Here is a 24,956-nt window from a genome sequence, read left to right as displayed (position 1 = left end):
CTCGCACCTCCAGCGTGCGATTTCCGCTCGCATCCCGGGGCAAAGTTCACAACCAGGAGCAGCTACTTCCGGGTTAGTGGAGCTCGTAATTCGAAGTGTGCATAACCAGAAGCGTTCATAAAGAGAGGCACCACTGTACAGGCACAAAGGGTTCCTGGATAGCTCAGTTGGTTAAAGCGTGGTGCTGATAATGCCAAGGTTGCACGTTTGATCCCTGTATGGGACAGCTGCCTATTCCAGCATTGCAGGGGGTGGGACTAGATGATCCTCAGGGACCCTTCTGACTCGACAGATCTGTGATTCCAAACACACGGCCTTTCTACACATGCACAGAAATATTATGGTGTTGGAGTAAGGTCATTTCTTTGAATATTCTCACTTATCAAAGCTCTCTGCATGTAGACACTGGTGTGTCAGAAAGGAGGGTTCTAGGTAGAGATGTAAAAAGGCAGAAATTTCTTTCTGACCTGTATCCTTCACAATCAACTCTGCTTCCATTCTGCTGCAGTTCGGTTTCTGCCAACTGCTATGTTATTCATCTTGCTATCCTCTTTTTAATCTAAGTTATGGGAAAGAAAAGAAAAATATGTCATTAATTACATAGCATTTGTGGACTTAAGAAGAAGAAGAACAATCATGTGAATGAATACTGATCGTAATTTGCTTGATCATATTTCCATTCCTAATGGTAGATGAACACACAAACTGCATCAGTTTCCACTTCCTTTCCTGTTTTTGTTGTCCAGCCTTTATTCAGCATTCATTCTAATTTGTTTGTGGGGTATTTACGGTATATGGTTTCCCATTAATCATTCATCCTTCTCAAACTTTTCACTGCTTTTCCTTGACACTTTCCTACCACAAAAGTCCTTTTTTAAAAAGAGGATTTGTTTCCCTTAGGCGAGAGACCACTTTGATTGTGCATGGTTAAGTTTCCAGTACGTGCCTGAACCTGTCCTGCAAAATACTGGCAGTCTGGGAGGACCCTGAATTACAATACAAAAGACAGGACTATCCCTTTGAAATCAGCTCAGTCAGAGAATGCCCTTCTTTGAGAGAAAGTGGTCTGGGAAAGACCTGCACCATGCACACTTTAGTGGGTAGGGAGTTCTGCTCTCTGGGACTACTACAAAAAAGAATTGGCCATCCTTGCTCATTGAACTGACTAAGCCAGCAGTGGGTATGCAGACCTCTGAGACAGGTCTTAATGCCTAGGCTGGCTCATATGAGTATAGGCAGCCCTTCAAATAAGGGGCCCCAAACAATATAAATCTTGCACAAGACCAGCACTTTCAACTGGGCCCAGAAATGCACCGGCTGCCGGTGTGACTAATACAAAACTTGTGTCACTTGCTCCGATCACTTTGCTCCCATCAAGTGACATTCTGCACCAGCTGAAGTGTCCGGACCATCTCCAAAGGCTGCCCTACACAGAGCGCATTACAGTAATATATCCTAGATATGATTAGTTTATGGATTATTGAGGTAAGGTCCAATCTTTCTAGATAGTCAGCTGGGTATCAGCCTATGCTAGCAAAAGGCAGCCCTAGGTACAGACGTCTCTTTCACAGACAGCGCTGGATCCAGGCTGATAAAACTGGTCCTGCAGGGGAAGTGCAACCCCTCTAAGACCAGTTGCACCCCGCTATCCAGATCAGCTGGCTCCCCCACCCACAGCACCTCCATCTTGCCTGGACTGAGTTTCAGTTTGCTTGCCCTCCTCTATTCCACAACCACCTCCAGGTGCCTGTTCCACAGCTTCCCTGGGATTCTCAGTTGAGCAAGGGAGCTTTCTGTGGTGCACATTCTTCCTGTTTATGGGACAACATGTAAGATCTGGAAGGAGTTATTCAGCAGCATTTTTGCCCTGCCACTGGAGACCACAGCGAGGATGGTGTCTGTTCTTTGATGCTTTGTGGACACCTGCTTTATTTAAAGTTGTCTTCTGCTACTCAGTGTGGCGGGTGCATGAAGCGGGTGAAAAGTGATTAGACAGCATGTACATGTCATGTCAGAGAGCCTGCTTTACAAGGAAAATAAAAGCAAGCAATTAACAGGGGAATTAGGAAGATGAGCTAACGCACATTCTATACGGAGGGCCTATATGAACGCAGGCAGCCGATAAGTGCTTTGTGCAGCAAACACGCTTTGCAAGTGCTAAACGGATTACTTGCATTTATTTAGGGTGCTTATGCTTATTATAATGAAGCTGCAATATATACAGATTGCTATCTTAATTCTGCATTTCACTCCTTCTGCTTCCAAGTGCCTTGCTGCGCATTACAGTCACATCACAAAATTCCCATAAGGCAGATGAAAAATGTGGGTTTTATACGCTGGGCCTGTCTTAAAAGGAGAGGTTCCAAATTAACACCCTTCCCCTCATAGGCTTGACATCAGTTTGCCTGTGGACGCTGAGCAAGGAACTTTCCCTTAAACTGGGAGAGGTTCAAGGTGGCTTTTCCCCAGAGACAAGGACTGACAGCAGGGGCTCTGTGTGAAGCCAAGGCAACCAGTGGTGAACAGCTGGAATTGTAAAAGGATGCTAATTAGACTATTATATTGCAAATCCAAACAGTTCCATTGCTCAGCTTGGAGGAGAGTGGCATCCAGGGACTTGTGGGCTCTCTTCCTTCTTCTCTTCTGGTGGCATTTCACATATCTGGACTGTCAGAGGCATCTTCCTCCACCTTTTCTCTGGCATCAGTAGGTGTTTCTTCCGCTCAGCATGGTCCATTGTTTCCAGAGTCATCTTCCCAGAGATCCACAACAGGATTCAATGTCCCCTTTCATGTGCTGGCAAACAACTGAGTTCCCTCTCTCCCCTTCTTTTCCTCCATCGCCATCACCCTTATCATTTATGCAGTGCATTTCAAGTTTTCAAAGCATCTCACCATCCTGTATAGATTGATATAGACAGAGAGATATAGATTTATTAACTGCACTTTCATAAGTAACATGACAAGGCGGTATATGAAATAAAAACACAGCATTGCAGTCAAGAACACTGCCAGACACATCAGTAAGAGCTCGTTGGCAAAGAACCTCAGGTTTGAAAGGCCTGTCTGAATCATTAAGCTTTCAGAAGACGTCTGGAAATGAGTAGGGATGACTCCTGCTGCTGCCCAGCCTCTATTGGCAAGGAGTTCCACAGTACAGGGCCTACCACACCAAAGACCCAGACCCTGGGAAAGGTTAGCCAAATGTCAGGGACATGGAGGAGCACCAAAGGTTGCCCTCAGAAGACCTCAGTGTTCAAGGTGAAGCATTGGGAGTATATTATCATGGTGATGCTTATGCCACCCTTGTAAAGTAGACCAGCAGCCTAAAAGTCTAGCATCCTGCTCTTGCAGTGGCCAACCAGATGCCTGCAGAACCTGAGCACAACAGCACTCTGCCCTCCTGCGACTCCCAGCAACTGTTCTACATCCCCTTCTGCAAAAGGGGAACTAAAGTGGAGAAAATAGCAACTTAACTACAGTTTGCCTAACTGTATGGAAAATGGCCAAAATATTTTAAATCTGCTCCCCCTCAGCTCCACCCCCAAATTATTTTTATTACTGCTTGATAGCAGGGCTGCCTGGAGGCAACTGCATGTGAACAGGGATTTTGTAAGAATGTGGGAACTGGCAGTCCGTAATCACTGCCCACTCCAAGTCGTCATTCCCAAGTAAGCATGACCCACGGCTCCTCCTGGAACTAACATGAAGGGCTTCTGCTCTCCGGTTTGTCCTTTGTTACGACAGACATCTGTGAGCAACCATGCAGTGCCCCTATGAAGACACCTTCTTGTGACCCCTGAACCCAGCCACTCCCAGCGCCAGGCCATTGTAAGGACTTGCTGGTGCTCACTCACAGTTCCAGGGCTAAGACGAACAGAAGGATATATATGCCCGCTTGTCAGCTCTGACCGGCCGAACTGGGACTGTTACGGGGCCCACAAAATGCTCACTGTGCCTTTGTAAGAAATTCATCTTTTAGTGCAGCACTGTCCACACTTTGGAACTCCCTGCCAATTGACATTCTCATTCCGCTTTTTGACACATATACTAAACCCCTGTTTTGTTTAGGGAAGCCTATCCAGACCTGTAGAATGTTGGCATGTGTTTCAATCTGGGATTTTCTTTTAGCTTATCTGATAATGCACTATAGTGTAATTATACAGAATGAAAGTGAAGTCACTGAAGAAAGGAGATGGGGAGGGAGGGGGAGGGGGGAGGAAATAACTTGCGGACCCAATCAATTATTAAGCTTAAAACAGCAGCTTTTTTCTGCCACTCTGGGAGAAGTGCAGAAGAACCACCTTGTGAAAGCCGATTTGTGTCCCAGGAGAGGGGAACGGGGTTTGAAACTGTCACTCAGGCTGTCAGTTTCAACAATGCTCTCTCTGCTTATTCCTTTGACGTGGACATGGCAAGGGGCCAAAGAGGGACTGGATTTGCTTGCTACTCACTGCTCTTTCACCCAGAAGGGCTTGCAAAGGATCCTCTCACCTCCAGCTTGCACATACACATCCCTCCAGCCAGCTATGTCTCAACTGTTGTAACCTAGGAATAAATGCTCATATTATTTTTTTATTGTGATATATTGTTAGCTGCCTTGATGCAGGGCCCAAGCACACATATTGTGTGCATATGTGCTTTTCTTTATTTGACTATGATTGTGTGGCTGTGTGTGTGTTCATAAATATTCAGCTGGACATTTCCTGCGCCTGATCAAGTAGACCCTTGTCTACAGGTGATTATGCTATAATAAATGTGTTAGTGTTAAAGGGCCACAACCTATTTTTTAATTCTTAAAAATCAAGATACAACCCCACAGGTAAGAGCTGCACTGTAAATAAACCTTGATTTTACACCACTTACCTTTCTCCAGAGAACCTTGGGGATTTCAGCGAAGGTGCTAAGAATCCTTTGCTACAAGGGTAGCCAATATGGTACCATGTTCTGGACTCCAACTCCCATCAGTCTCAGCCAGCATGCCCAACAGTTAGGTAGGGTTGCCATGTGTCCTCTTTTTCCAGGACATGCCCTCTTTTTCAGGGGTAAAATTTGAGACAAATTGCATTTGTTTGCTTTGAATGGCAGTCACAGCATCCTCTTTTTTGCTCTTCAAAATATGGTGACCCTACAGTTAGGTATGATGGGAGTTGTAGTTCAAAGCACCTGCAAGGTGCCACTTTAGTTACACCCTCCTTGCTCCTCACAGAACTACAATTCCCAGAGTTCTTTGAGAAGCAGTTCTTTAAGTCACAGCAGTGAAATCAGCCGCTACAGAGGAACACATTAAGGCAACATGTGCTAAGAGAATGGTGTCAATACTTGGGTGGAGCGGGGAAATGACTGCTCATCCTGCCTTCATGTTTTGGCCTTGCAGTTGCCACATTCTGGCAGAATTGCACCACCACTCTGGCGTTTGAGCATTGATTCATATGAGTGAAATAACTGATGTGATGGCCTGGACTGGTTCCCAAGAGTTCCAGTTCCCAGGCACTGGTGCTGCAGAGCTAAAGGATCCAGACAAGCCTGATGGATGGTGCTGGTGGTGTGTGGATCATGGAGAAAACCCTCTGACCCCAGTGTTGCCTTTTCTGTCCCCCTTGATCTCTCACAGGACATCCCACTCCAGGGCAAAGGCAGACGCAGCTGTGACGGCGGCGCAGAAGGCGCAGGAGGAGGCTCGGATTGCCAGGATCACTGCCAAAGAGTTTTCGCCTTCCTTCCAGCACAGGGAGAACGGTCAGTGACTTCATCCCCTCATCCCTGAGCGCTACAAGCGCAGCTGTGTGCCTGGGAAGGGAGCAAGCCATCCCTTGCAGGAATTCTCCTGAGTCAGTGTCAGAGAGCAGGCCTCTCTCTGGCACTCTCGCTGGCTCGCCTGCTGAGCCAGGGCTTCTGCTCCATCTCCTTCAGAGTCCCTGAGCCGCCATTTCTTTCCTCTGGGCCACGATTCACAACCACCTTGGTCTTACACAGTCAAGATCCTGGTGAAGGGTTGCATCCAGTGCCTGTCCTACTCGGAGTAGACCCATTGAAATTAATGGGCACGACGGATTTAGGCCCATTCCTTTCAGGGGGTCTGCTTGAGTAGGACTTTGTTGAATGCAACACTTAGTGATTAAGCCCACACTTACAGACCCTCCAAATGTCCCCGTTTTCCAGGCACATCCCTGATTTAGAGAAGCTGTCCTGGTTTCTGATTTGATCCTGGAAAGACTCACTTTTCCTTAGGATGTCCCTATTTTCATTGGAGAAATATTGGAGCGTATAGAGTTATCTGACCCTCGAGACATCTGAAGGCAATCCTGTATAGGGAAGTTGTTGGTTTTTTAAAGTTTAATGTTTTATTATGTTTCTATTTATGTTGGAAGCTGCCCAGAGTGGCTGAGGCAACCCAGTAAGATGTGTGGGGTATAAATAGTAAAATTATCATTATGGAATTGGACATTCCTATTTTCACTGGAGAAATGTTGGAGGTTATGCACTTACCTTTCCTCTGCACTTTAAACCTCCATGTCTGAGCTGTCTTTACCTCTGAACCAGAGCAAACAGCAATCCATGGGAATCTTGAATTGTTCTTTGTTGTGCTTCAGCTTTAAAGAGCGGGCTTTTGCTGTGAAAGCTCTGAGGTGAAAAAATAGAGTGCAGACATGGAGCTTTAAAGTGCAGACCTGTGCCTGGAAGGCACAGGGGGAAAGGTAAGTGTGGATGAGCCCATATCCTCCCACATACTGGGGGTCCTAGTGCTGCCTCTGACTGCTGCCCAGCTGGAGTTTACTCATGGCAGGGCCTTCTTGGTGGTGGTTCCCTGTTTGTGGAATGCCCTTCCTGGTAAGGTGCATCTATCTCCCCCATTGCTGACTTTCAGGAGAAATCCAAAAACATTTTCCCAGGCATTTGATGGCCAATAGACACTGGCCATAACAACCATGAAATGTGTATCTGTGAGGATATGTCATTGCTTTTAAATGTTTTTTCTGTGTTCTAAATGCTTTTAGATAGATTTGAATCTCTTTTTATTTTATTTTAAATTGTCCTGTTTTAGCATTTTGATGTTTGCTGCTCTGGGCTCCTTTGGAAGGGAAAGCAGGATATAAATTTAATAAATAAAATAAATTTCTGACATCAGATGTGGAGCAGAGGAAGATGCAGCTCCCTGTTGAAAGTGGGGCTTGTGGGCAGCTCATGAAACCTTCTGCCTTTTGCCCAAGTGGTTTTATTTCAAATCGTGCAGGTAGAGGAAAATGAATCACCTGATGTCTTTGTGCTCTCAGGTGATTGACAGGTGGGTGGCCATATCAAAGTTTGCCTGTGGGAGGTGGGAAAAGGAAGGCTCTGAACTGCCAGCCAGGTCTGGATGCCCACCCTTGTTTCATTACAAAACATACCCATATCCCTGTAGAAATGCAATCAATCAAGGTGTGCTTGCTTTCACAGATAGCTCAACTTGGGACAAAGCTGGTGTTTTTGGTATTATTGCTGCTGCTGCTGCCACTACCGCATATACACATTTTCTGAAGACAAATCACACAAAACAATCCAGTAGCAGGACGTTGGACCACATGACCCTTGTGGTCCTTTCCTACTCTATGATTCGATGAAAGGGCTGGATAAAATTAAAAGCATAGAAAGCAATCAATAAAATCACAAACGAAAAGGCAGCCTAAGAATCTAATAACATTTCAAAGTGGCACACACTTAAAAATGCACCCTAAAAGCCTGTTGAAAATAGTTAGGTCTTTAAAAGAAGCCTAAAAACCAGCAAAGAAGGAAGCCAGGGGACTGTAACTTTGGGACCACCACTGAAGTGGCCTTGTTGCTTGCACTTACCCCTTAACCAAACAACCCCATCCCTACACTCCATGCATTCTCAAAAACAATTCAGACAGCAAATGTGGCGATGGGACAAAATAGAAGCAAACACAGAACGTTGCATTTGGTGTTACTACTGGTTCTATCCCACGGGAAGGGCTGTGGATCTGCGGAAGAGACCTGCTTTGCATGTAGAAGGTCCCAGTCCAACGCCCAGGCAGGGCTGGGAGAAAACCCTTGCAGAACTGCTGCTGTCAGTCAGTGCACACAATACTGTACCGAGTTAGGTGGCCTAAAGGTCCGTCTCATGATACGGCAGCTGCTTCCTATGTTCCTATCTACCAATGTGGTGCTTCCCCACCTCTCTCCGCTCTCTCCTCATTCATAACCAAACCATCACACAAGAAAAGGCACCACCGATGAAGATGACGCAAAGAGACACAGACAGACACCGTTCCCCGCATCTTTTTCATTACATTACTTGGGAGAGCAGGCCTGTGCTTTTGCTCTGTGTAATGCTGTTCAGTGCCAGAAGCAGAAAAACAGTACCTTCCTGCTCAGCCAGCAACACTTTAGGAGGAGGGCTGGCTCCATTTACAAGCAGAGTTGAAAGCATCCCGGTGCCCTTCGGGGCCTGTAGCGCTGTGTGATGTTCTGTGCAAAATTTTGCCTGCTGGGGTAAGGAATTGGTCAGGGTTATAAAAATTAAATTGGAGGTTGCCTTGTGACCATGAGATTTTAGGGGTAGCCCTTTGGTGATGATGATGATTATAACAATAATATATTATTTATACCCCTCCCATCTGGCTGGGTTTCCCCAGCCACTCTGGGCGGCTCCCACCAGAATATTAAAAACACGATAAAACATCAAACCTTAAAAACTTCCCTAAACATGGCTGCCTTCATATGTCTTCTAAAAGTCAGATAGTTGTTTATCTCCTTGACATCTGAAGGGAGGGTGTTCCACAGGGTGTGCGCCACTACCGAGAAGGCGCTCTGCCTGGTTCCCTGTAACCTTACATCTCGCAGCAAGGGAACCGCCAGAAGGCCCTCAGAGTTGGACCTCAATGTCCGGGCTGAACAATGGGGGTGGAGATGCTCCTTCAGGTATACTGGGACGAGACCATCACATGGGCACCCTGGAGATTCTTCCTCTGTGCTCCCTACCACTACTGAGCCCTGGTAATGGAGGTTAATTGGAAAAAAAGGGGGAGGAGTCCGTTCAATAATTTGCAGCTGGTCCCTACAGGGGTTAAGCTTGCAAGCTGCATACATAGTATTCATCATCATCATCATCATCTAAAGGTGCTCTTTCCCACCTGGAGATTCAAACTCTCCCTTTGCCACCTGGAGGGGACCAGACAAAGTTGGAGACTTCAGGTCAGCCCTGGAGGTCTGGTTGCCCGTCATGTGATTATTCTTGAGAAGAGCAGGTAAAGGTAAAGGTAAAGGGAACCCTGACAATTAAGTCCAGTCGTGAACAACTCTGGGGTTGCAGCCTTCATCTCGCTTTACAGGCCGAGGGAGCCAGCGTTTGTCAGCTTCTGCAGACAGTTTTTCTGGGTCATGTGGGCAGCATGACTAAGCCTCTTCTGGCAAAACCAGAGCAGCACCCAGAAATGGTGTTTACCTTCCCGCCGGAGTGGTACCTATTTATCTACTTGCACTGCATACTTTCAAACTGCTAGGTTGGCAGGAGCAGGGACCGAGCAACTGGATGTGGAGAAGCCACCTCAGATTTTAATGCACAAGGGTTTGGCTTGGCTGTGTGTGTCTTTCTGTGTAGGGCAAAGGACAGGAGGGATGGGAGAAGAGCTTTAAGTCTAAGATGCAGTCATTAAACAACACATTAATTAATGTGTGTTCATGTCAAGGCACCCAGTTCCAGTGCTCTGCACCCTCATTAGAAGTCTTTTGCTAACATTTTTTTTTAAAAAAAGAGATTTAAATTGGAGGTTACTCATCGCCCTTATATTAGGGTACTGTATTGAGAATTTGACAAGTGATGATTCACTTTGCTAGCTTCTTGTCCTTTTTCAGAGCTCATTCCCACTTCCCCCACCCCCTCTCAGCAGCAGTGACTTAGGAAGGCTACCCTGCCAGTCCTGTAAATTATCTGACCCATTGGGAAATCTCAGCTGACGGCTTCTGTTTCGCCTGCTTCTGCTTAGGGAACGGCCATAACTCAGTATAGTAGAGCATTGCTTTGCATTCAAAAGATCCCTGGTTCAATCTCCAGGCAGAAAATACTGCCTGAAACCCTGGAGAGCTGCTGCCAGTCTGTGTTGACAATATAGAGCTAGATAGACCAGTGATCTGATTCATGTTCATAGGTTCCTCCGGTGGGCAGAAAATCAGGGTTCCCCGCACTCCCTTTGCAAAAATGGCCTGCAGTCTTCCCCCCTCCCAAAAGTGAGTTTGTGGAGGGTCCACCATTTAATCATCTCATTAACAAAAATAATCAAAATCTGATGGCTGGCCTGTTCTGAGCCAGAGGGCTCAGACCCGGGGGATAACTGTTCTGTAGTTTATTTATCCATTTCCCGCTTTAGCACATGTCTGTTCAAAGTGCTCCCTTGCGCTCTGTACAGGCACGCTTGCAATGATGAGGGGCTGTGGTGGGTGTTTCCATGGCTGCTCCTGTCCAACAGTGCCTCAAAGGACATCGAGTTTCTCGGTTTTTAAAAGAAGTCTCAGTACCACAAATGCACACTGCAAATATGGTATGAATACTTATGGAATTCAATTCCACAAGATGTATAATGGCTGACACTGAGCCCTGGCTTTTTCACCCATGGCCCTGAGAAGATGTTTATGTCGTCTTCCTCCATTTATTCCACAAGTCAGCTAGCAAATCCGGCAAGGGGAACAAGCCTGTCTTTGGAGGATAGGCCGTTCTGACATCAACATCCCCCCGGGGTTATCGCTTCCACACAGAACTACAATCTGGGTATCAGAGATCTGAGCGCTTTAGCAGGCCTCTCTGAGCCCCAGAGGCCTCCTGCAACCCCGAGCTGTTTGCTATCTACCTCTCCAGTTGCCAGGGGACTTCTTCTCTTTAAACATAATCTCTCAAAAAGACTTTTTATCTAATACATTTTTTATCAGCTTCCAGACTAGGCTGCAGAATTCTGTTTGCAATGGAGTTTGTTTCTGATGCACTTAGGAGGGATTTTAATACACATCCCACTATTGCATGCATTTACAAAAAATGCAAACACGCCAAGCAGAGAGGATCTTGCTCAGGAAGAAATTGAGTAGATAAAAACTGGAGCCCTTCTTGCATTATCTGCCCCAAGCCCTTAGGCTGCAAACTTCATCAAATCAATAACAAAATGGAAAGGAGCTACGTTATACCTGCACATATCCAATTGATATTAGTGGGGCTTATCTGAACACAAGATTAGAGGGAGAGAGAGGGAAATGAGGACTTCACTGGAAATGCTGGTGTTGGTGTTTCAAAATATGAGGAACTGTATTGCCTTTGTGTCAGGGAAGCCTTTGATTCTCACCAGGGAGTGATGCTGCACTGGAGTGATCTCACAGAATGTCCACAAACATTCCAAATGGTCAGGGAGCGAAGCTGTTAGAATGTTTGCTAACAGAAGGAAAAGCTGAAGAAGTGGGTTGAATTTTCCATGTGGATCTGCGCTAACAAGCCAGCTCTTTGGCAACAGGGTGCTAATATTGTTGACTACAGTAACTGTTTGCCTGCAGAACCTGCAGGAAAGGATAATAACCTCCATGGTAGCACTTGCACAAAATTCAGGTCTTGTTTGGTGTTGCTGAGGCTTGATTCATGTGTAAATCTCCCTGCAATCCTCAGATGAAGAGCAGCATATAAATTTAATACATAAATAAAATGTGCAGGTGGTCATATGGGTGGCCAATAGCAATCGGTGTTACTTCCATTACTAGCAGTGTGCAATTAGTGTGGCCATGCAGTTGGACTGAGTGGGTCTGAGCAAGACCCAAGAGAGGTGGCAAAGTCGGTGTGAAAGGCAAAGTACGAACTCTTGTGCAGTGTGAGGTATTTTCCAGCAATTCCTTTCTGGGAATTTTGGGCCATATGTTTCTCCCTTAAATAACAGAGTGTGTGCTTAAGGCCATTAGAGAGCTGAGAAAGCCAGAGTGGCGTAGCGGTTAGAGTGTCAGACAAATGCCTCGGAGACCTGAGTTCAAATCCCTGCTTCACCATGAAGCTCACTGGGTGATCTGGGTCAATTCCTGTTTCTTAGTGTAACTTACTTTGCAGGGGTTTGTGAGGATAAAATGGGGAGAGGGGGGGCTATGTATGCCACCTTGAGCTCCTTGGAGGAAACCTGGGATATAAATGTAATAACAAAACAAATAAGCAATGGCTGACTCTTGTGTGCACCTTTTCTCCGTCTCCTTCCAGGACTTGAGTGTCAGAGGCCAAAGAGGCAGAATTCAAGCGACGACATCGAGGTCCTTTCGACAGGGACGCCGCTCCAGCAAGAAAGCCCAGAGCTCTACAGGAAAGGAACGACGCCTTCGGACCTCACCCCCGACGACAGCCCCCTGCAGAGCTTTCCCGCCAGCCCCTCCTCCACCCCACCTCTGGGTCCCTCCTGTAGAAACAAGAGCACCCACTTCTCCAGGCAGGTGTGCATGGACGAAGAGAGGGGCGGGGAGATCCAAATGTTGCTGGAGGGACGTGGCAGGGACTATATGAGGCCCAACAGCTGGGGCGAAGACAAGGAGGGCAGGGCACACGGCGTGAGGGGCGGGGCCTTGCGCAGTGGCCAGCCGGGCTCCTCCGAAGACTACCGGGGCCGAAGCGGCGGGCACAAGCACGTGGCCTCCAACCACAAACAGCGGGAGAGGTGGACAGACCCCCCGGCCACGGTTTCATGGACTCACCACCGACCCCACCACCACGGCTCAGGGAGCAACAAGCTCCTGGAGCTGGACGAGGAGAAGCTGAGCAACTACGAGATGGAGATGAAGCCTCTCATGAGGATGGATTCTTATATGCAAGAAATACACTCCCAAAAAAGACATTATAGCAAAATGGGCCCCAGCAGGAGCCTCGCGGAGGACCACCACGGGGAAGACCGGGGCTTTGGAGTCCAAAGACTGAGGTCTAAGTCCCAAAACAAGGAGAACTTCAGGCCAGGGTCTTCTGCCGAGCCAACAGTGCAGAAACTAGAAAGTCTGAGGTTTGGGGACAAAGGGGAACCCCGGCTATTGAGGTGGGACTTAACCTGCTCCCCGCCACAGAAATCCTTACCTGTTGCACTAGAATCGGAGGAGGAGAATGGGGATGAGCTCAAATCCGGTGCGGTAAGTGGAATGTTTAAATAGATATGTATATTGTGTAAGTGTGATCTCTTCAGTTGTTAGGTGTAACAAGCAGAGGCTCACAAAAATTTGAGGACAGATTTGTTTCCACACGTGTGCAGAGTACTCTGCCATTTACGCACCCAGTGTGTGCATGTGTGCACATGCACACGCACACACACACATTATCTGCACTTAAATTTTTTAAAAAAACAAAACTGGAGACCAGGACTGCATTTTTGAGGCTAGTACAACAAATGGATGCTTCTGTCTTGTGCCAGGATAATTGTGACACACTGAATCAAAATTTCCCACTCAACTTTCCACCCACTGAGGTTGCTTCCAGATGGGTGGCTCCTAGGGCTACTTCGTTGCCACCCTTCTGTTAATAAGCTACGAGCAAATTGCAGCTGACTTCCCACACTATGGGGAGTATTGCGCTTCCTCTGTGTGAACATCTTGTTGCGTTCTGTCCGCTGTAGTGAGGTGTGATACGGCTGATATGGGTGGTGCTGGTTGCAGCTCAGCACACATTCCTTCTATCCTTTGGGGTGGGAGCCGCTTTATTATCCTGCTTTTAGTTTAATCAATCTTTTAAAAGATAAAAACACTGTTCTGCCTTTAAGGAAAAAAAGGATAGAGAGGTCTAGCACTATAGCACCGCAATGCTATGAAGCTGTAGCATTATGGTGTAATACACACACACACACACACACACACACACACACACACACACCCTCTAAAGTTGCTAAAGTGATAAACAAGTTTTAGCAGTAATTAAAAAATAAGTAAAACCAAAAATAGGCCATCACCACAAATATTATAACAAATGTGTACTGGGCTGATGCAGTCACTTTGCTTACACACCACTGCCTATGTCAGAACCCCACCAAAAAAATGGGAAACTAGCCCTAAGAGTATCTGCACCTATGGAGGCTTACGATACTCTTTCATTTTTTTCTGAAAAGAAATCAAACTTTCTGCAGTCTACAGCCACATTTAAAGCACATTTAAAACACCCCCAAAATCCTGGGCACTGTGGTTTGCTATGGCTGCTGGGAGTGATAGTTCTATGAAGGGTCAACTACAATATCCAGGGGAGAGTGGGGAATGTGTTTTTAATGCATGATGTGTGCGCAGTCTGAGAAACTATGGTGGAATGCCAGCAAAAATACAGAATGTCAATTATTGGACGATGGTGTTATGTGGATTACCTTGTAAAACGAAGCTTGTCAACAAAGCTCAGCAACCCCACACTGAATATCTGGTGTGGAAGACACCGCAGGCAGCTTGCAGCATAGATGTGCTGTTGTTCTGCAGTATCTAACAGTACTCTAAAGTAGGCTGTCTTTCAAAACAAACAGAACTCTTGATTAGATTACAATGGTACCTTGGGTTACAGACACTTCAGGTTACAGACACTTCAGGTTACAGACTCCGCTAACCCAGAAATATTACCTCGGGTTAAGAACTTTGCTTCAGGATGAGAACAGAAATCGCACGGCGGCAGCAGGAGGCCCCATTAGCTAAAGTGGTACCTCAGGTTAAGAACAGTTTCAGGTTAAGAATCGACCTCCAGAACGAATTAAGTTCTTAACCCGAGGTACCACTGTAATCTCTTTCTGTGTGTGCATGTGTTTTAAAAAGGAGGGTGCTGTTACCACAAAGGAACACACGTCTATTTTTGACCCATCCAGAATAACTCCAAGCAGATCTGAGGTCAGGTATGTGGGGCAGTGTGTTCTAAAAATAACCCCCTGCCAGACAGCCCCATCATAAGCTGAATTCTGTCTCTTCACCAGTTTCCTTTGTGTACTGGGTTACTCCTCCCTGACGTGCATCCTGGAGTGGCAAATAGGCCTGATCTGCAGTCTCATTTGCACTTCAATTCTGCAAGTGGTGCGAGAAGTTCTAGGAGTGGCATGGCAGGGCTGAGTTTCCTTGGGATGAGAGAACACTGGTGACTTCAGGCATGCTCACAATGTTTGCTGTATTTGCAAATAGGTGTGTACAAGCAAATCCTAAGTGCAGTTGAAAAGGCCGGTTCTACTAAGCACAATTTGGGCAGCCCTCCAAACTGAAATCCCAGTTTCATCTAACTCCAGCTGGAAAAACTCAGCTCTCTTTCGCATCCCAAACCAGCCAAATTACCCCATCTCTCTCTCTCTCTCTCTCTCTCTCTCTCTCTCTTGCACGCGCGTGTGCGCATGCGCGCGCACACACACACACACCTTTGTCTGTTAGCTGGAGGAATAGCACCTTCCCCACATCCTGGGGTAGGTGCAGGCAACGGGGCTTGTATTATTTCCAGGTCATCATGCATGATGACGGAGCATGCATACGCCCTCCCTACCCCATTAGGCCCCATTACATGCCCCACCCATGTTACGCCCCATTCTGCCTCCTTTTCCTGCCACTTCTGGGTCACCGCAATGCACGTGGTTGCGGTTGTGGTCTCGTGTCAATTGGACGCATGTAAATTGGTTGTTGCCTGTTTACCATTCAGAAATACATAGAGGTTCCCCCTCAGTGATCAGGAGACAATCTCCTAACCTTTAGCTCCCATGGATGTGGCCTTAACTGAGCCTTCTGGCCTATTAAAAAGCACTTTGCCTAACAATGGAATGGTCAGCCAGCATCCTTAAGAATGGATGGTGCTTCTTGTAGCTACTTCATAAGGACATGAGAGCCTGCTGGATCAGGCCAAGGCATCCTGTTTTTCTGTCCAGCGTCCTGTTTTCACAGTGGGTTTCCCACTGGCATTTGGTTGGCCACTGCTCCCTCCCATGGTCTCCAGCAACTGGTGTTTAGAACCATTGCTGCCTCCAGCTGTGGAGGCAGAGCATAATCATCGTGACTAGTAGCCGCTGATACCCTTCTCCTCCATGAATTTGTCCAATCCTCTTTTAAATCCATCTCAGTTGGTAGCCCCTGCTTCCTCCTACAAGAGGCCCCGGGGGTGCAAAACCTCTCAGAGAAAGACAGGGAGAGCTGGCGATTGCCAAGGGTGCAAGGGATGTGATGGTGACAGTACATCTCCTTGCCAGGAGTGCAAGTGAGCCTAGGTATGCCTCTGGGAGTGAGTTCTGTAGTTTATGTGCTGTGAGGCAGCGGGGTATGAAGTGAAGAAACTTTGTGTGTGGCCAGTGGTTGTGGCTTGAGAGGCAGATGCTGGCACAGAGAGCCACCTGAGCCGTGTGATGTCTGTATTTTATATGTTCCTAGAATAGCTTGGAAAGCAGCCAGAGGGAGGGAAGGGCTTGTGCTACTCAGGGAATGACCTTGTTCAGGACCATGATGGGACCTGAGCTCTTCTTCCTTTTCGGTCCAAAGTTCTTCCTATCACTTATAACAGGTGAGGGATGACAGTCTGCTTCTGGAATAAGGAGTGGGGAGGGGGAAGATAAATTGATGCGCCCAGACTCTTGTCAGTGAACAAACTGAAGACCAGACACAACACTGATTTCCATCTAATCATTGCCAGGCAGCCTCCTCTTTTATAAAACTACATATATAAAACTGCCTGCAGTAGCTGGAATAATGTTACTCCTTAGCAGTGTCCTTGTCAAAACTCTTTTGATCTGAGAAGGCTTTTGATATAGTTGAAGCGTTTGCCCTCATTTACCTTGTGCCTGTCACCACCAACAATTAACTTTACATTTCCCCAAGTAAATTTTTAATAAACTCAAAACTCTTGAGCATTTCTGAAGGCAACTGAACAGGGTTATTCTGTGCAAATGAAGCTGGCCTTGGAAATTCTGGGAATAATATGAATATTCCTTTCCTCAGATCCCAAGTCTGGGTGGGAGATAATTTGGCTCACTCAAGGAGTGGGAAGCAGTTTCCATTCCCTCCCAGTTTCTAGGGTTTTGTTTTTGCTTGCTTGCTTTTACATTTAGATACTATAAATCTGTATCTTGCTGAGGCCGTTCACAGATTGGCCTTCTAAGTACAATACTGCTTCAAAAACTCACTACCAATAAAAACACTAAAAGCCCAGTTGCAAAGTCAAGAACATTGATAGTCCTGTTAAGCACATTGGTTGACCACTGCATGTCATACCAGACAGAGGGCCTAACCTATCTGCACTACAAAAATACCAGTTTTACACCATGAATGCCTTCCCTCATAGAAGCCAGAGTACTGTAGGTTCATTGAACTTTAGTTCCCAGGATCCTCTGGGTTGAAAGAATGTTAAACTGGCTTAGTCTGTAGTGCAGATTCTCTAAAAAAACAAGTGCTGGGCCTTGTCACGAGTCTCCTTTTCTGGGATAACTCACCTTTGGTGCTAGTACTGGCTGTGTAAATCTGTAATTTTTAGTAATAAGAATTATGTTATGTTCTATAGCATGGTGCCGTTTTGAGAAATGTGTCAGGCTTACACCAAGGAACATCAGCTCTGTATGACTGCCTTTTCAAAACATAAGCTAGAAATGTTTGAAAAGAAGAGTAGGGAGGAATGGAGAGGAAGTGTCAACACAGCATCTCCCAATGGGATTTTCTTTTCCTGCACAGTTTTCAGTTTATTTTGTCCTGGTTTGACTTTCTCAGCCCTCCCCCATTATTCTTAAGTATGGACACTGTTGTTGGGAGGTGGGGTGTTTTACAAAGGGGAAGGTACCCAAAATATCAAATATGACAACTTGTCCTTTGACATTATTGCCTTTCCATTCTGCTGACAAGCTGTGAGTTTTAAAAAGTTGTCCGCAGAGTGAAATATCAAAAGTGGCATTTGAAAATGCTCAAAAGCCAAACAAGTCAACTCTGGGTTCTGAACGTGTTTTTGCTGCCATTCAGGTGAGCTGTACGAAATGTCACTTGAGTTATTGTGGGTGGAAGGGGCCTCTTGCCAGCCTGGGGGCAGGAGAGGGCTTTCCCTGGGATGCGGCACTTCCCTCCCCCTGCGGCACAGGGGGGGCGGGCGCAGGGGTTGGGGGTGTGGTGCCAAGAGCCGCCCAATGAGAAACCCAGACATAAAAGTTCAACTGCTGGGCTTACTGGCAGAGCTCAAGAAAAAAGCCTCAGGGGCGGAGGGAGCGAAGGCGGAGGCAATCGCAAAGCTTTTTATCAGATTAGTTATGAATATGAGGCAGCCTTCCAGACCCCGGCCAAAGCCGCTGCCTGGTGCCTTTCCAAGGGCTGAGCCATTTCCTTTTGGAGCAGTGGCTGCATTTCTCCTGGGGGAGCTAGGAGAGGCAGAGGAGCAGCTAGCGGGAATGAGAACGACAGGCTGCCATCAGCTGAAACAAGGGGCTCATCCGCTTGTGCCTCCTCACTAGGCACTACTGCCTATTCAGAGTAACACCACTGTTTTGGTGCTAGGGTTTGCTGTGTAAATCTTTATTTCATATACAGAGGGCCACATCCCCTTTTGAGGACCAGGGCCAGAGGGGCGAGAAAGTGGAGCAATTTGTGCAACTCATGCTTTATATTTTTATTCCTTTATTAAATTTGTTAGTTGCTTTATCTTGTCAAAGGCAACCCAAAGGAACTTACAACCTGTAAAGCAAGCTGCATTCCAGGCATGCAAAACAAACAAACAAACAAACAAACACATTAGAGGTTTCCAAACATGCATGCAGGCTCCTCCATACAAGCAAGAAAGAGGCATTATCCCCATTCAAGGCTATATTCCAGCCTGATAAAAGCACTGAAGGAGGGTGCAGAGCAGCACGGAGAAGGGTGTCACCTGGGAAGAGTCCTGAGGGCCAGCATTTGACCACTAGGCTTGAAACTCCCCACCCATCACACCCTCTTATAACAACCCAGTCATATTGCTGAAGGCTCCAATCTTCCCCTACAACCCTTCCCTTGGTAATAGCCTTCCTACCCTGCCCTGTTTCAGAAAGCAAGACAGTGTTTGCCTCATAATCTGATGGCAGCTATTCAAAATAAGCTTCCTTGAAGCAGAAGTGTGTGCATGCAAGTGCGTTTACATACAATGCAGTTTATAGAGACAAGACACCTCCAACCTTCCGTTCCCACCCTCAGGTGGAGATTTTCTAGAAATCCTGGAGAGGAAGTTCAACCATGAAGCATGACTGGCCCTAGCTAAATTTCATAGGCAGCATTTTAACAAGTCATTGCCCAAAGGCAAAAATCAGCACCATGGAGAGAGACCAGGAAACAAGGTCTGTTCCAGCTAAACAGAGAGAGTTGGCATACATGATTTGTTTGCTGCAAAGCTGTGATGGTTTGATCCACATCTCATTCAAGGCTCCCCTTTTAGAACTCACTCACTTTTGGTAACTGTCCTGGATTTCAAGACACTAGGATTAGATTAAATTCAAGTGCTTCTGATTTACTGGCTTGCACTAGAGTGGCCTTGAAAGGGATTTGTTTGGAAACCTTCCAAAAGCAAGTACCTGTCTGCTAGGTATATGGGAGGCAGTTGGGAGGGGTGTGAAGAGGAAGAGGTGGGTCATGTGGAACCTCTCCCTTTGATTGGCTAGCTTTCTTTCACCTTGTTGCTATGCAACAGCAAAGGCCTTTTCTATCCATTGAAGAGAGAGCCCTTTCCTTTGCCTGTGACAGGACTGGTTGTCTCTCTCTTCCTTGCCAAGAGACGCAATGAATCCTCTTGGTGCTGGAGGAGCAGATTATCTCCCCACTCCTGTCACCAAAGAGTTTTTTAAATACCTCTGCATAGCAAGGCAAAGACTTTTTAATGTCTTCTGTATCCTTAGATGCACAAGCACCCAACTGCACCCAGAATAGGTGTCCTTTGTGTTTGCTATTGAAAACAAACATTATAAATAATCCTGCAATTTTAGAAGTTGTCAGATCTTGGTCCATGGACTGCTTCCATCTGGTCCACAGTTGAAGCCAGTTAAACCCAGCAATTAAAGTTTCGCTTGGTGAGTCCACCTCTAGGCCTGGGATAGGGCACTTGTGGCCTCAGGTATTGCTGGATTCCATCTCCCATCATTCCTGGCCATTAGCCATGTTGGATGCTGAGAGTGGAGTCCAACTACTTGTGGAAGGCCTCAGGTTTTCCATTACTCCAGAGGCCCCAAAACCCTTGCTCATGAGGTTGTTCCACGTGGAAATGGTGACATTTAAGTGCCCCGGATGTCACACACACAAGGTCCCTACCTATGCAGCGCTTTGTGGCACATGGGCTAATGAGCATTTACAAATGGCTCCCTCCACATGGAGGGGTACCATGGACAGGAATTGGAAGACACTGAAACATGCATTTTAGCCTATACTACACCACAGGGTTAGTGTGGGGCAAAAATGCTCTTGAGAATGAGGAGGAAGAAAACCTCCATCTGGAAAATGTGTGTCTCCTCCTCCCCTTGAAGCAAGAGGGGGAACTCTGGTAGGCGACAGTCTGAGAGGTTTACGAGAAGGCGGCAGTACAGGCTGAACTCAGCGCAGACTGGCTCCAGTCTCACAACAGTCTGAAAAGCCAAGGGTTTGATGGAATATTAAGATCGGATCAGTGCCAACTTCAGTCTGTGTTGTTCACAGCCATGCGACAAGTTCAGCTTCTGGCAGTCCAGCTGAAGGTCAGGAGAAGCAGGTGAAAAGGAAAGGCAGCCACAGTGTGTGGACAGGTTAACCTTTGGAGCCACCCACTGTCGCGAAGCAAAGTTTGTGTTGCCAGTTCCTACACATCAGACCAGTCGGCTTCCCTTGCCCCAGTCCCCAAACTGATCATGCAAGTGTTGCTCTTTGGTGCCGTTAAATAATTCCTTTCTTCTTTTTCTTTTCCCACAGGGCTCAGCTCCAATCCTGGTAGTCATGGTGATCTTGTTAAACATTGGAGTCGCCATTTTGTTTATTAACTTTTTCATCTAACTCGAGACTGTCTTGTTTGCAAAAATTAACAGATTAATAATAATAAAAAGGTGTACGAATGGGGGATGATGAAGCGAATGACAAAAACAAAAAACCATGGGAAAGATGGCATCTTTTTGAACTGTCCTGCGACAACTTCCAAGTCTTTTCACAGATGAACAACAAGATTGAGTATCACTCACAGTTTGCCTTTTTTTCCTGGGTAATGTTTTTTGGATTTTAGCCAAAATTCTTTGCTTGTATAACACGTATGCTGTGTGGCATGGCAGAATGGTACCAGCACTCCACTCCTCCCCAGCGCTAGGCAGGATGGGGGCTCCTCAGTGTAATTACTCAGCAAATCTTCATGGATGGTGGGAAAGGCGTTCATGTCAGCTGCAGGACTCTGGGAGGTAGGGGTCCTCTTGCTGCTGGATCATAGGGGAAATCCAGAGCTGTGTCCTGGGATAGCCGCGTTGTGTGAAATGGCTGGCCCAGGTCAGCGTGGTTATCAAATTATGTGCTCGTCACTCAATAAAAGTCTAAACTCCGGGATCTGCACGTATTGGGAAGTTGAGAGGAAACACCTAAGTAGTTTTTGCCACTTAGCAAAAAGTTATTAACCAATATTTTTTCCACTTTGTTCAGAAAAGGGAAATCTGAACTGAATGATGCCTGCTTAAGACGGGAACAAATTCCATCCTAATAAAAGTATTTAATATGTTAAAAAGGCAATGGGTCTTAAGCTCTAGAGGCCCCTAAATTCCAAAACGCTCCTCTGAGGATCCCACCCAAAATCATTATTAAGAACTTAAGAAGTCACAATACCAAATTTATAAAAGTTGCACATAGACACATGGAACTGAAAAGATGTCTTGGCTCAGGTAAAATCCTGTACCTATAATTTAGGAAAATTACCAGTCTCACCCAGTGCTTCAGAAACTTCTCAGTCACAAACGTCGTTTCTGGCATGTGTTAAAACTTGACCCAGAAAGATTTTTAAGATGACCAAAGTTCTCCTAGGGTTTGTTTTTTTTGCCCAGCTATCCGCTGGAGCCCCAGTCTTCATTGGGTCCAGCCTGCTAGAGGCCACTCTCCTGCTGTGCTGGAATGCAGTGGCGTTAAAGGAGAAACTCTCTTGCTTTCCGTCTTCCATCATGAATCACAGCCGCACCTGGCTGTTGGCCTCAACTGTTCCCACAAGGTGCGCTTGTCAGGAGGTTTGCTTGAGGACCCTTCCCTGGCAGGCGTGCAGATGTGGCCGAGGGAGAGCAGCTCCTCCCTGCTGCTGGCGAGGAATGGGGTGTGCTGGGGGGTTCCTGTTCCATCTTGCCATGGGCCATTTCCAGATGTCATGCTTGGCCTCTGAGCATGTAATATTTTTGCACTTTGTCCGCAGGATGTATATTCCGGCTTCCGACATATCCCTGTACAAAAAACAAAAACAACAAAAAAAAACATCATTGACAACAGCAGCCTCCGAGTACGTAAATGCTCTTTTTATATTTTGTTTGTTTGTTTTTTCCTCCTCTATGTATCACTTAATTTTGGTATGGTTCAAAACATCTTTGTAAGATGCCTGCCTTGTTCTTCTTTCTTCACTTCCTTGTTTGGTTTGGTTTCTTTTTTCGTTCTACTTCCCCTGGTAACTCACTGAAAATATGCATTGTTCATTAAAGATGCAGTACCCCTGATCAGGCCACCATCATCCCAAAGAGAGCCTGGTGTTGGCTCAGCCCTGCCTCATATGGAGGAAAACAGCCCCTGGCTGGTGGGGAGGGAAGGCAACCTGGAAAACATCCCTTGCTTCCTGCCAATCAACCTGGACCCGCTGATCCGTTTGACCAGGTTTCACACGTGATGACTTGACTGCCCCTCTCGTCCACTTTGTAGTGATTGGGACCCGTTTCTACACTTGGTGTCCTTTAGCTTGAATGCAGGTTTAAGGTGCATCCTGCTTATTTCTGTACCTGGTGCAAAACCTACAAGCTACATGGCGCCATTTCCCTTCTATGTGAGGAGATGTACGGAAACCATAAGTACCTGCACAGAAGCCTGCCTACCTGGGAGAGGGTAGGGTGGACATGACAATGCCCCACATGCCAGTGGGGCACCTTTTCTCCGGGGCTCCACCTTCTGCTTCCAGCTGCAGGGCAGAAGACAACCTAGGACCACTCCTTGGGCCCCCACTGTGGCTCGAAGGGCAGGGTTGGCAACTTAGGGGGTGAAGGGGCAGGTGATTGAGGGACACATTTGGCTGGGGACAGCGCTCCAGTCATCTGGATCCCTCAGCTTCCCATTTCTTCCATTTTAGCAGTCCCTCTGCAACCTTTTGAGCAGGCCTCTTTCCTACACTGTTGGATTGCTACATTTTTAACTGGAAACAAAGCTGAAAGGTTAGAGCTTCCCCTGCCCACCCAACACAATTCACCTCCTCCATGTCCATTAGCCATTACTGGCCAACTTTTGAAGCTGGATGATACAAGTGGAGGGGACAGCAGCTCCTCTGTTGCTTCTTCAGACGGTTTCACTTACTCTGCTCCCCAAAAATAAAAATAAAAGTTTATGTGCCTATGGTTTCACTCCCACCCTTTTAATCTGAACCACATAAGGGTTGGGCGCAGGCAGCCAGTTGTGCTTTGGCATTCAAGAAAGAAAAGGAACTAAGCTTTAGAGAACATTTTCTGTGTTTTAAGAGCCCAGCCTGACCCTTTTGGCTCTCTTTCTCCAGGAGAGCTAAAGCACAAGCCTAGCTTCCGTAAAGGCTTATCCAAACTTCCAATTGTCCCACTGCTTTCTCCCAGGGAAACCCGTTCTTTAGCACTCAGTCAGAGCACACGGTAATTCAGGTTTCCTCCAGATTGACGTTTGCTCCAATTTAGCACTAAGGAGTGTGTTTAAAACCACTTGGACCCGAACTTTCTAGGCATATGACAAGCGGAAGTGTGGATGAGCCCTAAGCCACACCATGGCTTGATGCCAGGCAGCAAAATTATGGCCCTCTCCCTTTTGGCAGCCTACATGTTTGAACCCAGACATCGTTTGGCTTAGCATTACAAGCAGAGTTATTAATGTCAGGCAGTTTTGCAGACTGAGGCCCACTTTGTCACAAGCATGAAGTTGGCAGGTGCGTAGAAAGTCACAAACACACGTGTGTGTGTATACTGGCAAACATTTGGACCACACTTCCCCCACCCTCCTTGATAACTGAAGCCAACACTTAGAGCAGATAAAGGAGATTTAAAGGCTCATGCTACCATGAAATGGTTAGGGTTTAAGGTGCCACATGACTGTTTGGTGTTCCAGGGCAGCCTTTGGCAAACTGGTGCCCTTCAGATGTTGTTGGGCAGCAACTCCCATCAGCCACAGCCAGCATGGCCAATGGAGAGGGATGATGGGCATTGTAGTCCAACAGCACCAGGTTGCTGAAGGCTGTTCTATGGTTTGGGTCAATGCCTCATTCCAACCTGAGGAATATGTGAGTTGGCCCAGTTCTAGCTTGCGGAAACAAAATAGAACATTGTATCTAGTGGTTAATTACACCTAGGAAGCCACACACCCTGTCTTTAAACTCCTGAACTGTTTCACACATGCGGTGTTAGTCCTGGTGACAGGCTATGGTGTCTGCCTCCTGCAGTCACCTCTGCTTTCCAAGAGCGCCTGTTCACACATGCAATTTCCGACCATCAAGCAAGGTTTGTGGAAGGATGGAGCAGCTGTTCAAACTGCCGTTATTCCGCGGGGAGGAGGGACCACCCTAAATGTCTTCAAGAGGAGATGACAGGGGTGCGATTATCCAGATATTTCCCTTTGCATGTCGACGGGAGACTAATACAGCTTAAGAGGCAGAGGGGCTGGAAGATTTCAAAAGACTCCTTCGAAGGTGGTTCCTGAGCAACATGATCAAAAATAACAAGTGTTTGATTCTTCACAGTGGGTTGAGCCATTTATCATCGCCTCTGCCCTGCTCTGTCTCAGGCAGCCAAAAATAGTCCGACAACATTCATCCAGAGATGCAAGCACGTAATTGGCTTCTCATGCCCAAACTGTGCATTC

General features: G+C 46.7%; 2 protein-coding genes across 2 annotated transcripts in view; one reads left to right on the top strand and one right to left on the bottom strand.

Moving 5' to 3' along the window:
• The window catches only part of JPH3 (junctophilin 3), an 83,355-nt gene extending 59,894 nt beyond the window's left edge, over positions 1–23,461 (top strand). Inside the window, exons 3-5 of the mRNA XM_083513631.1 lie at positions 5,614–5,738; positions 12,211–13,118; positions 20,841–23,461. Of these exons, the coding sequence (XP_083369757.1) occupies positions 5,614–5,738; positions 12,211–13,118; positions 20,841–20,921 (1,114 nt within the window). The 3' untranslated portion in view covers positions 20,922–23,461. The remainder of the gene's footprint in view (positions 1–5,613; positions 5,739–12,210; positions 13,119–20,840) is intronic.
• Positions 1–24,956, bottom strand: part of LOC310711640 (farnesol dehydrogenase-like) — a 241,642-nt gene that overhangs the window by 164,976 nt on the left and 51,710 nt on the right. The gene's annotated exons all lie outside the window — the stretch shown is intronic.

This window comes from Podarcis liolepis (assembly GCF_965112155.1).
Source record: "Podarcis liolepis genome assembly, chromosome: 7".
NCBI lineage: Eukaryota > Metazoa > Chordata > Lepidosauria > Squamata > Lacertidae > Podarcis > Podarcis liolepis.
The sequence above is the reverse complement of the archived record's forward strand: the minus strand, read 5'-3'. Positions and strand labels throughout refer to the sequence as shown.